At 43.5% G+C, this 23,325-nt stretch overlaps 1 protein-coding gene and 1 non-coding gene across 3 annotated transcripts; both read right to left on the bottom strand.

Moving 5' to 3' along the window:
• Positions 1-4,569: 4,569 nt before the first annotated feature.
• SRI (sorcin) lies at positions 4,570-17,114 on the bottom strand. Of its 2 annotated transcripts, XM_054726163.1 has the most exons (9): positions 16,976-17,114; positions 15,951-16,034; positions 13,881-13,950; positions 9,868-9,911; positions 8,968-9,115; positions 8,686-8,799; positions 7,607-7,665; positions 6,856-6,917; positions 4,570-5,794 (listed from the first exon to the last, which is right to left on the bottom strand). In XM_054726163.1, exons 1-8 carry the CDS (start codon positions 17,051-17,053, stop codon positions 6,882-6,884), a joined length of 633 nt encoding a protein of 210 aa, XP_054582138.1. In that variant the 5' UTR covers positions 17,054-17,114; the 3' UTR covers positions 4,570-5,794; positions 6,856-6,881. The 2 variants fall into 2 exon arrangements, with proteins under 2 accessions (XP_054582138.1, XP_054582139.1); XM_054726164.1 differs by lacking the exon at positions 6,856-6,917 and having other exon boundaries at positions 16,976-17,110.
• A 1,472-nt stretch (positions 17,115-18,586) lies between these two features.
• Positions 18,587-18,726, bottom strand: LOC114235005 (U4 spliceosomal RNA). Its single transcript, XR_003621187.2, has one exon. It is a non-coding gene; the product is annotated as a U4 spliceosomal RNA (small nuclear RNA).
• Positions 18,727-23,325: the final 4,599 nt, after the last annotated feature.

Here is a 23,325-nt window from a genome sequence, read left to right as displayed (position 1 = left end):
GTAGCTGTCAGCCCTTTTCTCCTGACTAGGAACTTGCACTGTCACGGAGGTAAGTCCCTTTTTGTGGCCTAAGTTGGCACTTGGGAGAAGCAGAGGGATGTAGAATAGGGGCCAGAGGCACCTTTCGTCTTCTCCCCGGGGCACCTGGGCATGGGGTGCAGTGTTTCGGGATGGAGGGGAGATAGGAAGCAGCCAGCCTTGGGGTGCTGGCACAGGAGCAGAATGGAGATCCGCTCCCAGCTCAGGAGCTAACCGTGCAGGTGGGCTCAGGATGGCCACTTGGGGTGAGGTGGGGAGAGGTGCTGCGTGCACACAGCAGGCAGGCCTGCGTGCTCTGCAGTGTCACTGCGTGTTGGCTTTGAATACTTCATGGTCCAGCCCGCGATGGGCCAGGCCCTGCTGCCTGCTGCATTGTTCACAGAACCTGTTTCATACCCGGAGGCGCGTCAAGGCTGGCAAGGCTTTGCTCAAGGGCATCATCATGTCGTGTTTTTAGGTCTCCTTCAAGTCAAAACCAGGGAAAATGTGTGTTGTTTTGTTTTGTTTTTACAAAAAAAAAAAAAAAAAGGCATACAATGAGACTAGCAATCTTGTTAAGATGATGCACTTAAAAATCATCAAAATTTCCAGTTTGTCAAGAAAAGGACATTTTCCTCTCAAGCTAAAAACACACATAAAATATTAATGTACTTATAGTTTAGGGCTTAGCCTATATATAGTTTCAGGTGTGGGTTTGTGTGTTGATGGTCAAGCTCCAAAATAATGAAAATAGCTCCAAATCTTTAAACACAGCGGTGCTAAGTTATACCAGGTAACACCACACAGACAGTGCTGATATGAATACATGTACTCAGTAATAACCCAAGAGATTTTGCTAAATTATATGTGTATCACTGCCTGATGAAAAACCCCACAATCCAGTACAAAAATCAAACTGTGATTCAAGAATCTTTTTAGTGGGTAAAAAGGACCCAAGAGCTTTGTTTTATATGGAACACATTTTTTTTTTTTTACACCAACTTCAAAAGTGCTTAATGATAGGTTTATTCGGGATAAGTGAGCATGCTCTGCTTTTTTAACCTGCGGGAAGAGACTTCCACCCAGCACACCTTCTCTTAGAAACTGTGTTCTACCGAAACATAGCGGTTTATCTGTTAGCCAGGGTAGGTCTGTGCTAGTGTTTTCCACATCTGTCGTCTTCGAGGGGTGATGTCCCATCCACAGTGGACGCCACTTTGTGCGAAGAGTTAATAGCCGGTTTCCCTTTTGGTAACCAGGTGATCGTGTATATACTTAGATTGGCTTCGTTTTAACATTCTATCCTCTCTGCCTCTCTGCACTTCAGGTTCTTAGGCTATTTAAAAACTATTGAGTTTTGGCAAACACCGACTGAAATGTGTATGGCAACTGCTTTCCTGAGCAAGCGTGATTTGATTTATGGCTGTTCCAGTGCTAAGGTTGTTCTCATATTGTAAGTTAACAAAATCTTGCTGTTTTTAAAGGTCACTGTAACTTGAGGTTCAAATCACCGGCACCATTTGATTAGTCTTCACTTCTGAAGCTAATGAGAGACCACGGTTTTCTATGTTAGTCTCATTGTAACATCAATAAAGTGACTTTCAATGAAAGATCAATGTTCTTTTGATGCATAACTCCCTTTAGTCCTGTTTTTCTCCCGGCCACCGTTTGTCTTTCAGAAGCCTTGTGGGGACAGGGGCAAGGGGCGTTCTTCTCTGTTCCGCGCTGTCCTAACAGGGCCGTCAGCATGCTTAGAGATGCCGTGGTCCTTCAGGAGAGCCTGGATGCTGTCTGTTGGACGATTTCCTCAGCCGGCAGCAGGCAGAGCCTCCTCCATCTACGCACCTGCTTTGCCTCATCTTTTTGCATTTTCTCCCTGACCCTAACAAGGATCCAGCTGCTGTACCCTGACCTAGAGCCCAGGCAGTGGGCTTATTTAACAAGCTCACCTGTGTTAGACTCTAAAGCGATGGGCCTCGGAAGGCTGTTCAAGTTCATGAGTTCATAGACTGAAAAGTTGCTCCACCTGCCGCTTCATCTCCCAAGCAGCCGTTTCACCCACCAGTCTTATACATATGCATTATATATATATTTAATATATACATATATATATATATATATATATATATATATATATATATATATATATATATAATTGATTTCAGAGGGAAAGGGAGAGAGAAAGAAACATCAATTATGAGAGAGAATCACTGATTGGCTGCCTCCTGCACACCTCCCACTGGGGATCGAGCCTGCAGCCCCGGACATGTGCCCTGACTGGGAATCAAACCATGACCTCCTGGTTCATATAGGTCGATGTTCAACCCCTGAGCCACACTGGCTGGGCTCACCCACTAGTCTTTACCCTTGCACTTCCCTTGCCTTTAGCTCTTAGTCTGCTGAGGAAAAAAGTAATATGTGAGAAAAATGGATTAAGGGCTTGTATTATAAGTAAAAAAACAACAACACAACTTATGGTGATTACATAGAGCTCTATTTTTTTTTTTTTTTGAGCTCCATTTCTTGTCTTTATATTTTGGGCATATATAATAGTTCATTCAGATGAGCACTGAAACAGTGACACACTCAGGTGAGTAAAAGCAGTCTAGTTCAGAAAGAGCAGAGGTTGGAGCTCACATGCCATCTGTGGCTGACGGTACCACCTGGAACTTCATGCACAAGTGGAGCCTGACCTCCACTTTGGCTCAAGGGGAGTGAGAGCTGTGAGCAGTTAGGTAAGACGGCTGCGTGCTGTCCACGCCAGTCGTCCCCAGAGAGGCACCAGGCCTCCTGGAGCCACATGCTATGGAAGCACTGGAAAAGGGTGTATTTCATAACTCATGGCATCTCTTGAAGCACAAATCTGCAAAATTAAATCTTCAGACGGGGTGACTGGAGGACCTTAATTCTCCAAATAACTGAAGTGTTCAGGTTTGACCTCACAGCTTTACCAGAAAAACAGACCAAGAGACAGTTGTAAAGAAGTGGGAGAGGTTGCACTGGAAGTATATAATGAATGAGACACATAAAATAGAAATAAGGCAACACGAGATTCACTTGTAATGAAGACTTTGGCTGTAATTAAAGAAAGGAGATGTATACGTCAAATTCCTCAAGGGGAAGGAAACTTTCGAAGGCAGGGACATGCTGAAGGCCAGGCTCCATGCTTTCGGAAAGAAAGAGTGAAAGGCGAAGTGGGAGAGATACGGAGACTTGCTACAAGGAATCGATAATTAAAACCGAATTGAGTATTTCAGAGACGTGGTTTTGTGTCCTTTCGCACTTAACCAAAGGCAGATTCAGAACCATGGTAGCTGCAGCTCACCTTGGGGCCCATCCACGCAGCCGGACGCTTCAAATATGGCCCAGCACCTTGAGTCGGCAAGGGCCTTCTTCCTTACCACCTTAGTCATCCAGAAAACAACCCTTCCTTAAACTGCGGCTTCCCCAGAGGATGAAGCAAACAGCAGGCCCTGCGACTGAGGGTGCTCCCTGCCTCCTGGTCCTCTGAGCTCTCTGGCCCTTCTCGGGACAGCTCAGGATCAAGCCAAGCTTTGTGCCTCAGACAATATGTCTGCAGTGAAACCTACACTCACCACATAATACAGGGTTGGGCAAAAGTAGGTTTATGTTGTGAGTATGCAAAAGTTTATTCTTGTATTATTTTCCATACAAACAACTGTAAAGCTACTTTTGCCCCACCCTGTATAGAGCAGCTGCCTCACAGTCTAATATGTAGACCAGGTGTGACTACTTGACATAAATATGTAAGTTAGGGCTGAATAAATATGTATAAATGAATATATATACATATATATATATATATAGCAATCTTTGAAAAAATAACTAGTGAAATGTGGCTAATGATGCTTTTAAATGTTTTATTTTCATTGGTTGGCATCAGGATGGTAGCTGTCACGTTGTGCCCCAGAATGAGACAGGTGTTCTGCTGGCAGGGAGAAAATAGACTAAGTTTATTATTTTATCTACTAGACGCCCGATGCACGAAATTCAAGTAAGGGGCTCGGCCCTTGCAGCTGTGGCGGCTGCCCCGGCCCTCACAGTCCTGGCTTCATCCGGAAGGTCGTCCGGAAGGACATCTGGAAGGTCGTTCGGCTGTCCTGTCTAATTAGCATATTACACGTTTATTATTATAGATTAAGCTCTCTTGCAAAAAAGAGCAAACCAGCCCAGCTTTAAATTTAAGAAACAGAAATATTATTGGTGTTTATTATACCAACACACTTTTTCATAGTCAGGTTAACCCCAAGAGGTAACAGCTAATCCCTGTTCAAAGATGTAGAAACTGAGGCTCTGAGATGACCTAACGTGGTCAAACCACATCCACAGGAAGAGGCACAGGCAGCATTGGAATCCAGACCTTACTTGGAAGGACATGCTTTAAAGCCTTTTCTAAAAAGCCCTCCACTACAATGTGACACCTGCTGATCAGAGAACATCTGGAAAAGTAGCAGGAAGGAGGAAAATGAGCTCGCGATCCTGACTCCCAGTGGCAGTCACAGCAACATTTCCGAACACCATTTCCAGACCTTTAGTTGTGTACATTTTTTAATGTCAGTGTGAACACATGGCATATCAAAATGAAAGTATCAATATTTAAAAAATTAACATCTGATTTTAAAGGGAAAGCACACATTATAGAAAGCTTGGAAAATCCTGAAACGTATAAAGGAAGTTAAATCACCTAGAATGCTGTTAGCCAAAATAATCATAGCTCATATTTTTGTATATTCCCTTAGTTTTTTCCTGTTAATTTTCTTTTTTACATAGTCAAGCTCAGAATGTACAAGGTTTTTAAGTATGGTTAACAAAGGCCTATGTGGGTGATGACGAAGGTCTCGGTGACAGACAGTATTTGCCATTCAGATTATTCAATAGGTTTTCAAGAGGCAGAAAATAATCACCCATGTTCCCATCCATTCATATGACTATCAATCAAAACATCTGTAAGCCTTAAAGTTTCTTCCAAGATGAACTCTGACATGGATTACCCATAGTTTTTTTTGCATCACTGTAGGTATAAAACATTTTACATGATAAGAATACTCCGCACAGCCCTTGCTGGTTTGGCTCAGAGGTTAGAGTGTTGGCCCAAGGACTAAAGGGTTCCAGGTTCCGATTCTGGTCAAGGGCACCTACCTCGGTTGTAGGCTCGTTCCCCGGCCCTGTCGGGGCATGTGTGGGAGGCAACCAATCGATGTGTCTTTCTCACATCAATGTTTTTCTCTGTCTCTCCCCCTCCCTCCCACTCTCTCTAAAAATCAATGGGAAAAAAATCCTCGGGTGAGGATTAACAAAACAAAACAGAAAAAGAATACGCCATACATAAAGCTTTCAATACCATGCAAAAGCCCGTCTAGAGGAGGAATGACAGCAGCTGCAGCCTGATGAAAAGGTTTTAGTATCCTACTGTGAAAAGTATACAATGTGCCTTAAACATTCTGCACACCTAAATTCACATAAAACAGGGTTAACAAAAAAAATAAGACATGACAATGGCTCAAGGAAGTTCTAAATGGTTAACAGAACTGATCTTAGACTAATAAAATTCCAAAGAATTTATTATCTAAACTGAAAACAGCAACTTCAGATGTACATAAAGTAATAAACGTTTACAACAGCTGTTAAGGAAAAGCGGTGAAGCAAGTTTACACGCGTGTCTGAAGGCAAGCCAAGAGCGAGCGCTCCCGCTGGAATGTCGATCCCGGTCACACAGCGCCCTCCGGATTTAAATACTCATGACGCACTGGATGAACTGAAAGAGAAAAGTCAGCATTACGATGCAGACCTCTTAAACTTATACACTCTAACTTATGTCTAAGCACCTGACATTTTCGTATTCTAGTTTAAATTATGGATTTTAAAAATCCTTTATAAACTGAAAGTAAATGATGTATGGAAAGGCTCATTTCTTTGAGGAAAGCGGTCTAATATAAAATCCAATGGGTGCCCTGGCCAGGTTGCTCAGTGGGTTGGAGTGTTGTCCACATACACCAAAAGTTTACAGGCTCGATCCTGGTTGTATGGGAGGCAACTGGCCCATGTTTCTCTCACATTGATGTTTCTCTCTCTTCCTCTCTCCCTCCCTCTCTCTCTAAAATCAATCAACATCCTCAGGGGAGGATTAAAAAAGAAAATCCAATGGGTTTCTCACATCAAAGCTCACATCAGAGCTTACTCCAGTGTATATAGAATTATTTAAATTCCAAATACAACCTAAGACTCAAGAAATGGGCAGGGCCAAAGGTTCCTACTCACAAACAGAAATAACAATTCAGCTTACACATTCATATCACGTGGAGACCTCCAATCTGCACAGGATTACCCCGTTACTCTCACGGAGCTCCCTTAAACAGTTTACTCCCTTCAAATCTGCTTAATCAATCACTGGAATGGCAGCATTGGAGTGTATGCGTGCACAGAAACAGAAGCTCGGACCCTTCTGCAGTTCAGAGACCCAGCTCAGAAGCATCAGCGTGTGCTGGGCAGTGTTTGCTTGCTCCGCCACTAAACACACACCAACAGACGGGGCTTTTTACCCATTTTCTTTTTCACTCTCCTCACACCTGTGAGGACCATGCACTGCTAATCCACGCAGCATTCCTGCCAGGCCCCGCTGACCAACACCATTTCAGGGAAAAGGAAGCTAAGGAGCAAGAGGTTTAGGTATCTCTTAAGTGTTCCCCTCTGAGGCCAGAGGCTGTGCACTTTCCACTCCACAGGCTGCCTCCTCTGGAAACAGTGACGGGACTGTCACCTGAGAAGTTGCACGTGAAAGAGAACACATCTTTGAGTAGAAGAAATAAACATATTTACCCACAAGCCTTTGCAAAGTGTACTCATCAGTGCAGCAGCTGCTGAGCCGGATTCGTGTGTATCTTTGTATTTTGTGATGGAGCAACATTTAGTTTAGTCAGTTAAACGTAATTTAAAAAAAAATCAATGGCTTTAAAGCAAAAAAAAATGGAGAAACAACTAAACATCTCCCTAGCTTTGTTAAGTATATCCAACGAACGCCATCAAAGATGGCCCTTGGTTACCTTCACGCTGGTGATGTGGCCTTATCCTACCTCATTTAGTGTGGCTGTTTCAGAAACCCTGGAGTTTGTGCCTGATGTTCTCCATGAAGGACATGGGGGTGTCACCTAGTGTCCTGAGCTCTTAAAGTTCCTTCTCAGTGACTGAGATGAAGGCAAAGGCAGATACAACGCTTGCATGATGCTTTTTAAGGACGTTTCTGATTGAAATCTCACAACAGCCGGGTGAAGAAGGTATTACTTCCTCCTCTTCCCTCACACAGGCTCAGAGCAATGCAGAAACCTGCCCCAATGACCTAGCCAGAGTGGGACAAGCTGGGCTTTGACCCAGGCCTTTTTAATATATAGCAGTGTTCCATGGGTAAGATGAATAATAAATGAAATGAATCAATTTTGAATGGTAACTCCTGATCATTGAAGCCTGGATCACTTTGGCATCCTTAAGATGCTCCTAACAGTTAACTTTAAAGGGCATCCCATTTGGTGTGCATCTTATGCAGCTACTCAGTTCTGAATTTACTGAGACTTACATCATCATAGGGGAAATTCACAACGCCTTGCTGAGCAGTATCCCGTCTTCGAAAGTTGTCTGTAAAACAAGACAGTAAATTAAAAATATATATATATATTATATGAACTCACAATGGTTAATTATTTTGGCTTTGGGTTCAGACTGCAGTAACATTTAAATTGTACAACCAGCCAAAATAACCGAAACACCAAAGCAAAGAAGCCAATTGTATGAATAAAAATAATAAACAACAAAGTAATACAATGCACAGAAGTCGGCCATCTGTCTATCTCTTTCAATGTGGAGCTAGAAGAAAACACTTTATCCCAAAGTCAGTAAAAGCTGTGCGGCTTCTGAGGCCATTTCTTAATTTTGATGAAAACACAGATTTCAAAGTTCTTAATGTCATAGACATTGTTTAACTAGGAAATAGGTGGTGTACGTACTATGGCAAATGGGCTGTGATAAAATATTCCACCTGAGCTCTGCCCTGTTGAAAAGGATTTGCTTTCATTAAAAAAAAAAAAAAAAAAAAATCTGCCCTCAAATTTTTGTTTAGGATGAATAAAAATCATAAAACCTGATATTAAAAAGAGTAAAAAGGAATGGAACAAGAAAAGATATAAAAAAGGAAGAGAAAAAAATAGAGGGAATAGAAATGTATAGAGATCATTGATGTCTCATTGTTTAAGAAATATACCTGAAACGGATGACCACTATTTTAAATTACTTTCCATCAGGAGGAAATAAGAATGAGAACTACAAGTGAGTAATTCACTCTTTTCAGATATTTCACATACGAGGGAGAAATCACAGGATACTGCTCATACTCTGGTCAAAAAATTAGTTTGTCATGCTTTGGAACATTTCAGTAAAATTTTGTTAGGGTTTTTTTAATAACAGCTCATGTACAAATCTGAAAAAAATATCTGAAAAAGTAATTCTGCTAGATGAGTTTAATAGAAATGTTAAAAAGCCACTTAAGTTAGAAAAAAAGAAGATTAGGACAATAAAAGTTTAGAAGCACTGAGAAATTAAATGTCATAAAAATTCGTGTCTTCTTGACCTATGGTGACGCCACTGCCTCAAAGAACACACCTGTCAGGGCGCGCAGCTTGACACAGCAGGCGATGTAGTCATCGAAGGTGATCTTCCCGTTGGTGCTGTATCGTTTTGCAATTGAATTCACGGCCTGGGGACTCAACCGAAATCCTGAAAGGAAGAAAATTCATCCAGCCAAAAAGTTAAAGGATGACAGGAAGATCATTAAAAATAATCAAGCACAATATTTTAAGACTGAGGGTACTCTTAATACACAATACTTCTAGAATACAGAAGATTTAGAAATTTTTTTAAAAAAAGACTCCTCCCCATACCCACCCATTGTTGTCAGGGCCTTCTGCAGTTCTTGAGGATCCACGGTGCCACTCCTGTCGCTGTCAAAACTGGTGAAGTGCTGTCTCCAGCCATTCAGTACAGACCAGAGTTCCTTAAATTCACTGAAGCCCATTGTGCCTGACAGATCTCTCTGAACTGTAATTAAGGATTTAGAGCATCTTTTTTTAGGGCAATATTTTCTAATGATTAAATCAAAGATCAAGGATAAGGAAATTCAATGTTCTTTCTGCTACAAAGGTTAAAAATGGCCCAGGGCCTCTGGGAAAAGAGCTGAGTCCACCTTTTCATGGTGGGAGGAAAGATAATCTCTGTGATATGATTACAAGGAAATGGGATGGTCATTGTGAGCTACAAGTAAAAAGCACGCTTGTTCCTGGAACTGGCTGCACTTTCTGGATGCCCCAGGCTATGCGGCTCACCCTTCTGTCCTGGGGTCCTCGTGGGGCCTCACACTCCCTTGGTAAGCCCTCCCAGAGCTACAGTTTTCACTTTAGCAAGTGAGGAGGGATGGAAGGTACCCTAGGGTCAGCACTTGCTGAACTGAGTCCAACAACTGTGCTGTGAAAATTCCACGCTTGAAGGTCAGGTGCGAGTCGCACAGAACAATCTGCTGAAGCGGAAAAGCTTCCCTGACACTCCGAGTTCTTTCTACACGCTCTCCTAGGCTGCTTCCTTGAATTCTTGAACTACCAACATCTTACTAAGCTCCCTTCCTTTCTCCAATTTCCATCTTAAAAGCTAAGGATTTAAAAAAAAAATTTTTTTTTTTTTGGTCATTTATCACTGTGTTTCCCAGGTATTAATTCTTAGAGGACTCCCTTTAGGGAGGAATTTTTTTGATAAGAAAAAAATACTCCAAACAGCAATCCAGGTAAAGGATACATCCAGCATCGAAACCATAAGCCGACAAGTCTCCAGGTTAAAAGCTGTTAAATCAAGGAAAGCACATACCCATTAATACAATTTCAAAAATTCACATTACATTAGATACATTCAAATTAATTGGGAATATGATTTACACACTTTTGCTTCACAAGAAACGGGGCAGTGTTAAGAGTTGAAACAAGAATGGTCGTACAGCGATAACTGTTGAAGCTGAGTGATGGGTACAGAGAAGTTCACTGTATAATTACCTCTATCTTGGATAGGCTTAACGTTTTCCATAACATAGTCTTCTAAAAATATTATGTACTTTCTTACCTTTGAAACTGTAACACAGTGAGTTCAATTCACCAGAACGAACCACAATGTATTCCATCCACCACTGTGAGTGGGAAGGTAGGGGTGCTGCTTTATTGCTGCTCCTACCTGACTATAAACAGACAGCTGGTTGGCTAGTTTTTTGTCTAATCATATTTTTCTTTCTTTTCCCCAAATTTAATGTCAGACTCTGAATGGCAGCCTCCTACCTCAAATAGCCTGTCCTCTGTTCATACACAATAAGAGTATATATGGAACCAGGTAAACACGCCTGCGAGAATTGTGTTAAATAAGAGCGCTCTGGAGTAAGATGCAATGAGGACTTAGATGCTCCTTCCTAATAAGAGAGACTTCGTAGAAACAGCAGCATTTAGGCCAAACCTTGAATGACAGGAAGATGGGGGACAGTTGGTGACAGCCAAGCAGAGCTAGGGGCCAGTATAAGCAAAGACGCAGGAAAGTCCGGGGCAGGCAGAGGAAGTGGGTACCTTTCAATGAGGCTACACTACCTTGAATTCCTGCTAAACTGTTTAGCTTTTATTTTTAGGCACCATGGAGCTACTCCAGATTTTTAAGAGGAGGAGAGTGACAAGTTAGAGTTGTTTCAGGAAGAACAGAAATCTGGTCATTTTTTTGTGAGGGTTACAAAGGGAGGGAATGTGATGGGCAGTGAACAAAACTGAACAGAAAATCCCCCATTCCAGACCATTCTAGGGACTAGAATGCTGATGTCTAATCAGTTTGGGTGAGGAAACGCTCACTCAATATTACTTGTATTTCCCCTCCCGAGAAAGCTTTTATTGCGAATTCTAGTTTACATAATTGCAAAATAATCTTCACTGTAACTGTACCTTTCCTCTCCTTCTCCAGTTCATTCTCCTAGCATGGCTCACACACCTTTCCTTCCAGGAGGAATCCACAGTGTAACACACCTCGCAGGAGAGCCCTCCCTCCAGCTGTTTCTCTGCTGCACAGAGGAACAACTAACTATACGCAAGGCAAAAACAGAAGCTGAATGACTACCTTAGAGATGAGCCACTGCCCTCAGCAACTCCACCTCTAGGTATGGATGCTTCCTATTAAACAGGTCACAAAGGCGCCTTTAGTATTGGGCTGGAGTAGACCCCCTCGCCCCCCGCCTGTGCCGTTTCGGTGAGGAAGCTGGGTTTGAGAGACCCGGGAATGTGTCATTGCTGTATTACAAAACTCGGTCTGACAGCTGTCACGTAGGATGGCTCTGTGGTTCGGTACAGCCCCCACCACCAGATGAAGCCCATCACGTGGTCCTGGTGACTCAGGAAATACCATCTCCCGAGCTCACAGGGTCCTGATGACTCAGGAAATGTCCTCTCTAAAGCCACACCCTGAAGGACGACTTTCTCAGAGGCCATTTTTACAAGGACTGCTCTCCAAGGATGTACAAGCCACTTGGTTAGTCAGATTTGAAGCCTACCACACCCCTTCTACTGAGCGAGTGTAGAACAACAGTGTGCGCTGTGACAGGGCTCGCCTGGGTAAACCCTGTCGTTAGACTGTCGGTTCACGAGCCTCAGCTGCTTGAAGTTAACAGTCAGCAATGTACAGGCACTGCCTCCAATAACAAAAGTCCCCGCATCCGGAAGGTGCTTCTTTTGTGTAGGACCAGATTCAATGGCAGAAATGTACAAGCTTCCTCCTTTGTGTCAATTCCCCCAACTAGGAAATATTAATAGGAGACTGATGCCACATGAAACAAAGGATAAAACCAGAAATGCAAACGGTCTAGAAAGAGAGCCAACTAGTAAATACGCCATGTCAAACAGCAAAAACCATGCCACTACAAATCCTCAGGCGTGTGTTTTCGTTTGGGAATTTTAACGCACAGTTTCCCAGGCAGTGGGGGCTTCGATTTGATGTTCTGCCTCAGTTAACAACTGGCAACGAAGTTGGCAGCTAAAGCACCTCAGTCAGGACACTATCATGCACCCCGGGTATCTGTCATGGTCCAGAGCTGATCTGAAAAGAGGCATTGTGGGGGCATGAGAACCCCTGGTCAGGCCCTAACCGGTTTGGCTCAGTGGATAGAGCGTCAGCCTGTGGACTGAAAGGTCCCAGGTTCGATTCCGGTCGGGGGCATGTACCTTGGTTGCAGGCACATCCCCAGTAGGAGGTGTGCAGGAGGCAGCTGATCGATGTTTCTCTCTCATGGATGTCGCTAACTCTCTATCCCTCTCCCTTCCTCTCTGTAAAAAAATCAATAAAATATACTTAAAAAAAAAAAAAAAAGAAAGAAAAAGAACCCCTGGTCAGGAGGCAGCCTCTTTGCAATGGTTCCCTATCTGCAGCTCGAGGCAGAGCTCAAAGGGTAGGACAGTGGTGTGAGTGCTAAGTTATAAGCACTGTGAGGAACTGTGGAGGAGGGGAAGGAGGACTTGCGGATAGAGTTAGAAGTTAGGAAGGGAATGTCTTAGCCCAAACACAGTCTCTGAAGTGGAAAGCGGAAAGACCTGGGAATGCCATGGCAAATATTCGTGTTGCCAGCAGCATGCTGAGACCAGGAATGCAGACCTGGTTCCTTGAAGGCTAGGGGTGGACGACAGGACCCGCCACTCAGAACCAGGAGGGCAGGCAGGCCACTAGGGGACCAAGCTACTCAAAGCCCCGAGTGCCACCAGGCTCGGGACAAAGTAAGCTCTTGGCAAATAGTACATGTTAGCTGCTGTGAACGAAAAAGGGACCATCACAAGCTATCAGGGAGCCACATGGCCGGCCTGGCACACTCAGTGACCGAAAGTGACCACACAGGATGGTCTGGTCATAAATTCCTACCTGGGCAAGCCCTGGGGGGTAAGCACGTCCCAGGCCTGTATGTTCCTTAGCAAAGGTCAATCTTTACACTAAGTGCGCCCAGCCCACTGTGATGCATCTAGGATAACATAGCTTTGAAATGTCAGGGTAATTTTCTTTCCCTAGCCCTGGAAGGCACAGCCTCAGGCACCCGAGCACCCAGAGCACGAGACGCGGCACCCCTCTTTGTTACCTAGTTCCCCACACACCAGCTCTATGTGCTATGAATGCTAATTATTAACTATCCTGTACCCACCAAGGTGAAACCACGTGCTTCTCCATTCTGCCTTTTCCCCAACCCTAGAGATTTCCCCGCTTTGCTTTCTCCCGCCTCCTTAATCCACCACCAATGGACTTCCTGTACCTTTCTTACGTTTGCCCCCTTGATTCCAAATACATAAGAGGAACTACAAAACTGCCCATCTCTGGAGCATTTTCTCAATTTGTTGAGATTTTGCTTCCGGCATGTCCTCAACATTTTGGCTTAAAAAAACTCATGAAACTTTTCTATAGGCGGACATTCTCCTGTCATCAAAGACACCTAAGCTGGAAGGTTTCATTTCAGCACTTAACTCACCCCCTGTGAAGGAGACCACGGGAACTGTTTCTACTGCGAGTGGTTCCTGCGAACCCAAATATGTGGAACCCAAATCTAAGAAACCCACTAAAGTGGCAGGTAGTGTGGAATGACTTATTAAGAACTGCATTCAAATTCACACTCTGCAATAATAGAATGAATTTAGCTTTTGGAATTCTAAATGGTGCGGGATCGGGAAAACCCAGTTTCCTGGAAGGCTGTAATCGTAAGCGACGGCTAAAATGAGAAACGCACGAGCATGTCAGGAGAAACTCTGGGACTGGCAACTTACGTTTGTATCCTCCGGCGATGCCCGACTCTGTCAGGCATTTCTGCAATTCATCAGCATCTATTTGTCCATCCTTTTGAAAACGAAAATGGGAAGAGAAATCACAATAGTCACATGTACCATCCAGTTCTCTGTGTACTTTCAGTATTCAATGTAGCAATAATAACCAAGAAAATGAGTACTATCATACATGACATTTTTTAAAAAAGAAATACATTTCAAAAATAGGTATTCTTCTCTTCATCCTACTTCCAAAAATAATTTTATGATGAAATAAAGGCAAATCTTCCACAAATGGATAATTAGGGCCATAACAAAAAAAAATGCATTTTTAAAATCAATTTCAGACTATTTTAAATATTTATTACACAAGAATTAACAAAGTCAGAAAGCTGCTTACACCTATACTTTATTATTACCAATACCTTTTCATCGTTTCCTCTAAATTCCTGAATTAGATTTGGCACAAACACTCTCAAGTGTAAGGTTCCCTTCTTATTAAAACACTGAGGTGAATTCTGTTTCTTCCATTGATACTTGATATTTTCAAATGAATGAATAAAAGGAGTTTCTGACTTGAACTTCTCTTGTCTCACTCTGAGCTAGGAAAGTGCCAGAGTTAAGCATTTTAAAATGAAATAATTTATGTAGATGCTGAAATCCTTACTCTAGCCTTTTTGGTAGGGGAAAGCTGGGCACAGAGCTGACATCACTAAATGAAAGGCATGGTTCAGAGAGAGACCTTCCTGTTCACTCTGCTTGTAGTGTGGCGAACGGTGTCTTCAGATCATAACTATATATATCTGGAAGATACAGGCTTCCCGTGCCTATCCATTGGTTGGCCTAGGCCCGAGCCAGGTATACGTTATTTTTAGGGATTTAAAAATAAAACACCTAATTCCTCAAGTCCATAGGTATTGTAAGTTCTAAATGGGGAGCAGGGTCAACAATTGGAAAGGCCAGGGATCTGCTGATACAGGCCAGGCTGTGAAAGCTAAGCAGGTGGGGTCACTTACAGGGCTGGAGGCTCAGGCAATCTAAGAATGTGAGTCTTGAGCTTTGCTGTGTCTTGTGGTTTCAAAGATACAGATCATTAACTGATTAAGGAGATACGTCAAGGGAAGCTCTTTCCGTTTTAGACTCAATTTTCCACTCAATTTCTCAAACTGAATTTCTTAGAGTGCTGTTCTGAAACCTGGTCTTGAGCTTTTATCCCATATTTCCACCGCATTCCCACATTAAGACGGTGTTATTTCTAGCTTTTGATCAAAACAAAGCTAAGTTGAATTTATATGAGCAAATGCCTCCGGACATATCTAGGCTACGCCTACAGCATGCTGACCATGCACAGTGACCTCCTGAGCCAGGGAAGTGACCTCCCTCACGGTCCACCAGCACCTGTCAAACCACTCAGAATTGAAAGAAGTGAAAGATGTGGGTAAACAGGCCACAACACCTAATAAGGACATGGAAGGCTGACCTAGCAACAGCACCTCCATCAAAGTGAAACTAAACTGTTCACAAGATCAACTTCCTGATAGTAAGATGACAGTAGTACCTTTCTTACTTTGAAGCTGGTGGGTTTTTACCATAAATACCTACTTCCTACTGGTTAACAATCAAGCTCAACCCAAAGAAAGTACCCATTGGAATCTGGCTGTAGAATTCTACTAGTACATCATGCCTTTAAGTTGTACAAACAGGGGTTTATGGTCACCAGACTGGCAATTTCTTCTCTGGAAACCACCGTGGACCCTGACAACTCAGGTCTAAAGACATCTTTCTACCTCACAGATCTTCTAAGGGTATTAGTAATCCCCTCTTGTGTCCGATCGGACCCCGATTCAATCACAAGTTTAGTTTTGAAGTGAACTAAGGTCAACACCAGGAACACTTGGTCCTAATTTGTTCTGAATATTCGGAAATAAGTAACTAAGAAGTTCCCCCTCTTGTTTCTTTGGCAGAAGCAAAGCGAGTCTTTTCCAGAGGAAAGGCCGTTCTTCTGGCCACTGTCACAAAGACTAATACAAATGTAGAGTCTGATGATTCTTAATATGAAAGGGAAAAGCTAACCTGTCCGGCCACTGCAGCAAAGTAACCATACAGCGGATCCTGCGTTTGTCCGGGAAACGTAGGCCCTCCCGGGGCCCCTCCATACTGAAAAACAGAAGACACAAATTCAGAATCATTGATTCCACTGAACCAAGTTTCATTCCCTCCCTAAGGGGTGCCTTTGTGCAAAGCCAAGCGATGGCCCGCCCTTCCCACCCTTGACCTCCCCACCGCCGCACACTCCCAACTGGCAGCCCCTCTACCCTTCCTTCCAGGCTCACTCCAGCGGAATCTGCAAACGGGAGGCTTGGACCAAAACGAATTGTCCAGACGTGACATCGGCGTAAGCGAAGCAACTTAAATCCCCCCCCCCCCCCCTTTTAACCTTCAGGTCACTGAAGTAAATGCAACCTAGGCAAGCAATTTAAAGCAAGCTTAAGTTTATTTTTATAGCGTTTTGCGGATTTTCAAAGCGTTTGGGGACAGGTGTAGCCAGGAAGGGGTGAGGTGTGTCAGGGTTGGGCTCTTTGCCCGGGAGGGAACACTCTGTCTTGGAAACAGTTCCCAGGACAACGCGCATCCCGGACGCGGGGGCGAGGGGGCCCTCCTCCAGGGGGCCTTTGACTCCGGCGATCTTTCCCGACCTGTTTCCCCCCCCCCCCCCCCCCCCCCTTTCTTTGAAAGGAAGAAGTAGATCTCCGGTCCATTCTAGGTTAAAATGGCTGTAGCTCGCAGGGAAAACACAGAGGGAGGGGGAGGAAGCCAACACCCCATTTGCACCCTTTCACGCCCCGTCTCCGAGAGTCCCGGGTGGGCTTCCGGGGATCGCAATCCACCCGCGCCGTGGCCCCGCGCAGCCAGCCGCCCGTGGGGAGGCGGAGGGGGCAGAGAGAAGGAGGGAGCCAGAGACACAGGCCGAAAGGGCTGGGCGAGGCAGCGGGCAGGCAGAAGCCGGGGCGGGAGGCGCCGGGAGCCGCCCCAGCAAAGTCGCCAAGTGCGGTCTCCGGCGTCCTCCGGTGCCCAAGGGTCGCGCGGGCTGCACTTACCCCACCTGGGTAGTACCCGCCGCCGGCGCCGGGGTGCCCGGGGTGCCCGGGGTGCCCAGGGTGCCCAGGGTAAGCCATGGTGCAGACTGCGCCGCCGCCGCCCCGCGCGCTGCCCGTCGCCGCCCGCCCGCCCCGGATCGCACCACGCGGCCGGGGGGGGGCGCGCCCGGGAGTCGCCGCGCGCACGGGATCCGCGGCGGCCTCGGCGCCCCGCCCGCGCCCGCCCCGGACTTTAAAGGGTCAGATGCTCAGGCCGTGCGTCGTCAGCGGTCCGATGCGTGACTTACGACCCGCGAAGTCATTCACACCCGGCGCTTCCCCCCCCTGCGGAACCAATGGTACAGTCCAGCATCAATAACAGGGCCCCGGGAATTCTTTTTTTCCTTCCTATTTGGCTGATTTCTGGCTTTTTAAAAAAGTGCAACAACTTTATTGGAAGGGCGGGCCGGCTCTAAGCAGAGTGCAGCCTCGCGGGGAGGCGCTGAATACATCAGGGCCGCTCTTAGGTGCTTGTGGGGAAGGCGGCGTCGTGGAAAGATGAAAATAGGACAGCGCCCGTGCAGAAACAGGGATGAACTTCGGGAACTGGGTGCCAGGGAGCGTTTGGCGCGCGGTGGCACGTTTCACCGATGAAAAACCCACGGCGCGTTTCCTCGCCAGGGGACATGGGCATCTGGGGTGAAGCTGGGCGTAGCAGGATACGGCCTGGGGAGGACAGAGGGCAGGTAACTAACTGGGCGGGGCAGCCAGACCCAGATCTTTCATAGAAAATGCGTTTGAATTAGTGTCTGGATGAATCAGGCGAAATGACTCAGCGACTATTTATACAAGGAAAGTTTTAGAGCAAGGGAAGAGTGCGCTGGTAAAAATACTCAGGAAGGTGAGAGGGTGGAACTGCTCTAGGTGATTCAGAGAATGGTTTTCTTTCCTTCACACACTTTTCCTTTCCCCCCCCAGTTGAACAGTCTGAAGTTGTTTGGTTGAATGTTTCTGGCAGAATGTTTTTCTGATTTTTTTACGTTTTTGAAATGCATTCATGAGCAACTCAGAGTATTTGCTGTCGAGGTTGCACAGAAAAATTGAGAGTCCTCTATATTGAACAAATGGGAACCTCTGCTGAGCGGGGGTTCTGTGATTGTTCACCCTGTGGACAGGGTTCCTCCAGGCCAAGTTCCCGGGCCGGTCTTTCACTAGGGTCATTGTTTTCCTCTTCTGCATAAATTCCCTCCAACCCTCTTTTTGGATACCCAAACTCCAACAAGGAAAGACCTGGATTATGAGAAAAAAAATTCTAATAATCCCTGTTCTCTCATATCAAATAAACTATATTATTACTTGTTTTGTGTTTGATTCAGAAAGCAGATTACTGTTTTCAAATGCCATAGCAAACATCGAGGTTGATTAGGCATTTTATGAGCCCGCTGGCCTCTGAGGTTTTTATTTCTACTTTTTTTTTTTGTGTGTGTGTGTGTGTGTGTGTGTGTGGTAAGAACACTTAACATGACATCTACCGTCTTAACAAAATTTTAATTGTACAGCAGAATATTGTTAACTACATGCACAGTGTTGTACCAATTCTTTAGGACCCTTTCACTTATTTAGTTAGTCTAGTATCCATAGAGACTGTCAAAAATTGCCAATGCTGACTATAATTCAAGTCGTCACTGCGGTATATTTGGAAAAGTTTTCAATTAGTAATAATCACACCTCAGATAAACCCCATTGGCTATGATACTGCCACTGCCAAAGCTAGAACCTTTTTATCTTGCATGACTGAAACTCTATGCCCATTGAACAACTCCTCATTGTTCCATACCCACTGCACATTTCTTTCTAACGCCAGCCCCTTTCTACTTTCTACTTTAATTGTATAATTGGAATCTTCTTTCTCATATAATTGGAACCATGGAGTATTTGTCCTTTTATGATTGGCTTATTTCACTTAGCATAGCATCCTTGAAGTTTATCCATGTTGTAGCATATGACAGGATTTTTTTTTTTATTTTTTTTAAGGCTGGACCCATTGTGGGATTGCTGGAACATACAATAGTTTTACTTTCAATTTTTGAGGAACTTCCACATTGTATGGTGTAGTGGCTGCACCATTCCACATTCCCACCAACAGGTGCAAGAGTTCCAGTTTCTCTGCACACTTGCCAACACTTGTTGACTATTTTTTTTTTTTTAAATAATAACCATTCTGACAGGCGTTAGGTGATATCTCATTGTGGCTTTGATCTGCATTTCCTTGATGATTACTTTGAGCCCCTTTTCATATATATATGTTGGCCATTTGGAGGTCTTCTTTTGGAGAAATGTCTATTTAAGTCCTTAGCCCATTTTTTAAATCAGGTTATTAGTTTTATTTCTATTGAGTTGCAGGTGTCCCTTATATATTTGGGAGACTAACTCCTTATCAGATTTATGGTGTGCAAATATTTTTCCCCATTCCATGGGTTGCCTTTTCATTCTGTTGTTTCCTTTGCTGTGCAGAAACTTTTAAATTTGATGTAGTCCCACTTGTTTATTTTTATTTTGTTGCCTGCGCTTTAGGTGTCATAGCCATGAAACCACTGCCAAGGCCAATGTCATGAAGCTTTCCCCCTATGTTTTCTTCTCGGAGTTTTACAGTTGCAGGCCTTACATTTATGTGTTTAATTCATTTTGAGCTGATTTATGTGTATGGTGTAAAGTAAGGGTGTAATTTCATTCTTTTGCATATGGATATCCAGTTTTCCCAGCACTATTTGTTGAAGAGATAATCCTTTCTTCCATTGTGTATTTTTGCCACTTCTGTCAAAGATCAGTTGACAATATATGTGTGAATGTATTCCTCTGCTCTTTATTCTGTTCCTTGGCCTCTGTTTCAATGTCTGTTTCTTCAGAAAGAGGTAACTAGAAATAGTTACTATAAGGAATAGATGGATGGTGAGGGCTAAACTCAAAGCTGAGTATAAGCTCTTTTAAGGCTCAAGTTTGAAAGAAGGATATAGAATATAAAATATCTGTAAGTAATGCAGAATTAGCTCTGTGGATAAGCAACTATGCTAATTGCCATTTCAGTTGACTTTAGACTTCTTTCTACTGCCCCATTGCTAAAGAATTTATTTACTGGGGTGCTGCAAATGAAAATTTTATAATTGTTGATAGCAAATTGGTAAGCTGTTGCTGCTACTTTAGTTCATGAAAAAAAAAAAACACAAAACTGTAGCAACTAATAATACCAACAACAGACAGATTTAATATGTCCTAGATCCTCTTCTAAGCACTTTACTTATTTGTTTAATTCTCATAAAGCCACATGAGATAGAAGCTATCTATTATCATTCTCGGTTGAAGAGCTGAGAGAGCTTGCCCAAGTGGAAGCAACACAGAGCTGAACTATGCTGCCAGACTGCCTGGCGCTGGAGTCTGTGCTCTATCCCAGGGGGCAGTAAACTTTGTACAGGGCCGAGCAGTAAATACATTATTTTGTGGGCCTTATGGCCTCTGCAGCAACTACTGAATTCAGCCATTGTGGCATCCATAGATAATATACAAATGAATGGGTGTGGCTGTATTCCAACAACAACTTTGAGTATGGACACCAAAATTTGAATTTCATACAGTTTTCATGTGTCATGAAACATTATTCTTTATTTTTTTCTACTATGCAAATATGTAGTATTTTCCTTAGCTCCCTGGTACAAAAACAGGAAGTGGGCCAGATTTGGCCCTTGGGTAGTAGTTAGCCAACCCCTGCTAAAAAGCCCCCCAGGATTCTGGTTTTAAGATAAAGCTTTTGGACAGCAGTGGCTGAGTCACCCCGGAGGAAGGATGACTCCCCTGGGGTAGACTCCTGTGTGCAGAATGGCTTCCTCAGAGTCTTCCCCATTGCCCAGTAAGATGACCAAAAGGAGCACTGTGGCTGGGCCTGTTGCCTCACCCTGTGCAGTAACAATAGCCAGAGGGCATGCACAATGACAAAGCTGACGCAAAGCTAGCTTTCACACGTTTATCCACGTGACATGGATATCTCTATTCATGGGCTAAGTATTTGTTTCAGGAAAAAATACTCACTAAGAACTTGACAAGAGATGAATTTGCTTTTATGGTTTGGATATTCCAATGGACATGAATGGACAAGGTGGAGAGTGAGAGAAATAAGCCACTTTACTAAGTTCTGGGCACGTGCCAAGTTTTGTACTAGATACTTCCTTTCGGTATTGCACTAAAAGAACATCGCCTTCCAAAGGAGATGCAGTTACCCACATTTTATAAATGAGGAAATTGAGGCTTAAGTAACTTTCTGCAAGTTACACACCAGGTCTTTGACCCTTGATCTACCTAACTCTGAAGCAGGGGTGTTTTAAAATATAAACAAACTATAAAGATACTAAGCCAAGTTCTTCTTCTTCTTCTTCTTTTTTTTTTTTCATCATTGTACTGCTTTCTGAGGAATTAGGGCAAAAGAGAGGCTGCAGAAAAAGAATGTTAGAGGTAGAAAAACTCTCCAAAGCTCATAAGTATCAGCCATCGTCAAAAAGTGATACTCATGTCCTTCATTCTCAAGTATAACCTAGAACAGTGGTCGGCAAACTCATTAGTCAACAGAGCCAAATATCAACAGCACAATGACTGAAATTTCTTTTGAGAGCCAAATTTTTTAAACTTAAACTTCTTCTAACACCACTTCTTCAGAATAGACTCGCCCAGGCTGTGGTATTTTGTGGAAGAGCCACACTCAAGGGGCCAAAGAGCCTCATGTGGCTTGCGAGCTGCAGTTTGCCGACCATGGACCTAGAAGAAGAGTCCACTCCTTGTGTCTATTTTAATTTTGAACCCCCATGGAATAAGAACTCGTTTTTATCCTTCTACCTTCAAATCAGAGTATCTGAGGTATGGACACTGCAATTCTCAAGTCATTTAAAGAAACTCGGCAACAGAACACTCAAGCGGCACACGGTAGTTAAAAATAGGGATTCCTGACTGGCATGGACATACTGGGGAGCTAGAATACTGTGTGATGTGTCCTAACGATTTATTAAATCATAGCAAAAGACTGCAGGGATTACGCAGCCATGCCACCATGATGGAGGGTCGTGGCAGCAGCATGGGTGAGGGCGAGAACTATAGGTTTATAGCTAGGGTATGGATCATAGTCATTTTGGGAAATCATTGGGATCACTGAAACCATTCAGTCTTCCCCAATTATGTTGTTTTATGAAGAAGATGAGGAAACTGAGCCTGGGAGAAGGCAAATGATTGGCCCAAGCAGGCCTAGCCTGATGTAAATATTTCACTCTTCCAATTAAAGTTGGGGGCATCATTTGACTATGCCTCTCAGACAGGCTCTCGCTCTTTTCTGGTATACCCTCCCCAGTCCATCCATACGTTTTCAAGACAAAAGGCAGTGTGGACACTCTCTTTGTCCCTGGAGAAAAGTTAATATAAAACACTGTGTGTGGTATCCATGCTGAACTTCCTTGCTCAGAGAAGTGGTTGGAAGAAGTAGACTAGCTACTGTAAGTAACTACAGTTGTTTCACCATTTCCTGCAGGTGAATTAATCACAGGTCTCACACCGCTGGTAGAAATGTGTAATAACATTTACCAGATTAAAGTCTCAACTTTTTTTTTTTAAACTCTAATGTGTATGTTACGCTAGTCTAATTGCGTGTAAAGTGTTTAACTGGTTCCTGTTGATAACAATAAATCATGAACCACAGCTGTCCAATAGAACTTTCTACCATACTGGAAATATTCTATATCTGTGTCATCTAAAACAGTAGTCGCTAATTACCTGTCTATAGGGCACCTGAACTGAGGAGTTAAATTTTTAATTGCAATTTAAATAGCCACATGGCTACTGAACAGCTTTCTTTTGACCCATTCCTTCCCTTAGTGAAGCTTTTAGCTAGATGGATGATCAAGAGTAACCCGGAAGCAGATTTTGGAGAATACATGTGTGTGTATATGTATGTACACGTGAGTATATTACATTTTTAGTTAATATATTAGAGCAATGGTTTGTATCTAAGACTTTATATGGGAGAATCGATTTAACTATCTCCATCAAAAACGTATTACCAGAAGAGCTATAGATATTTTATCTTCAATTACACTACATGCTTTAGAATTACTGTTCTATGAAACAACTTGTATTCATTTTATTAAAATGGATGAATAACTTTAAATTAGATCAAACTTTCTCAGAGAAAAAGGAAAAACAGAGGAAGCTTTTCTCTTGGCAAATGATGGAAATTTGGGGGCACCTAATTCTTTAGGAAGCTGAAGCTACCAGGTATATTAGAGAGGTTAATATTCTATGAGTCCATACTAATCGTTTCTTTCTTTATTTTTATATTGAAT

Source organism: Eptesicus fuscus, chromosome 14 (assembly GCF_027574615.1).
Source record: "Eptesicus fuscus isolate TK198812 chromosome 14, DD_ASM_mEF_20220401, whole genome shotgun sequence".
Taxonomy (NCBI): Eukaryota; Metazoa; Chordata; class Mammalia; order Chiroptera; family Vespertilionidae; genus Eptesicus; species Eptesicus fuscus.
The sequence above is the reverse complement of the archived record's forward strand: the minus strand, read 5'-3'. Positions and strand labels throughout refer to the sequence as shown.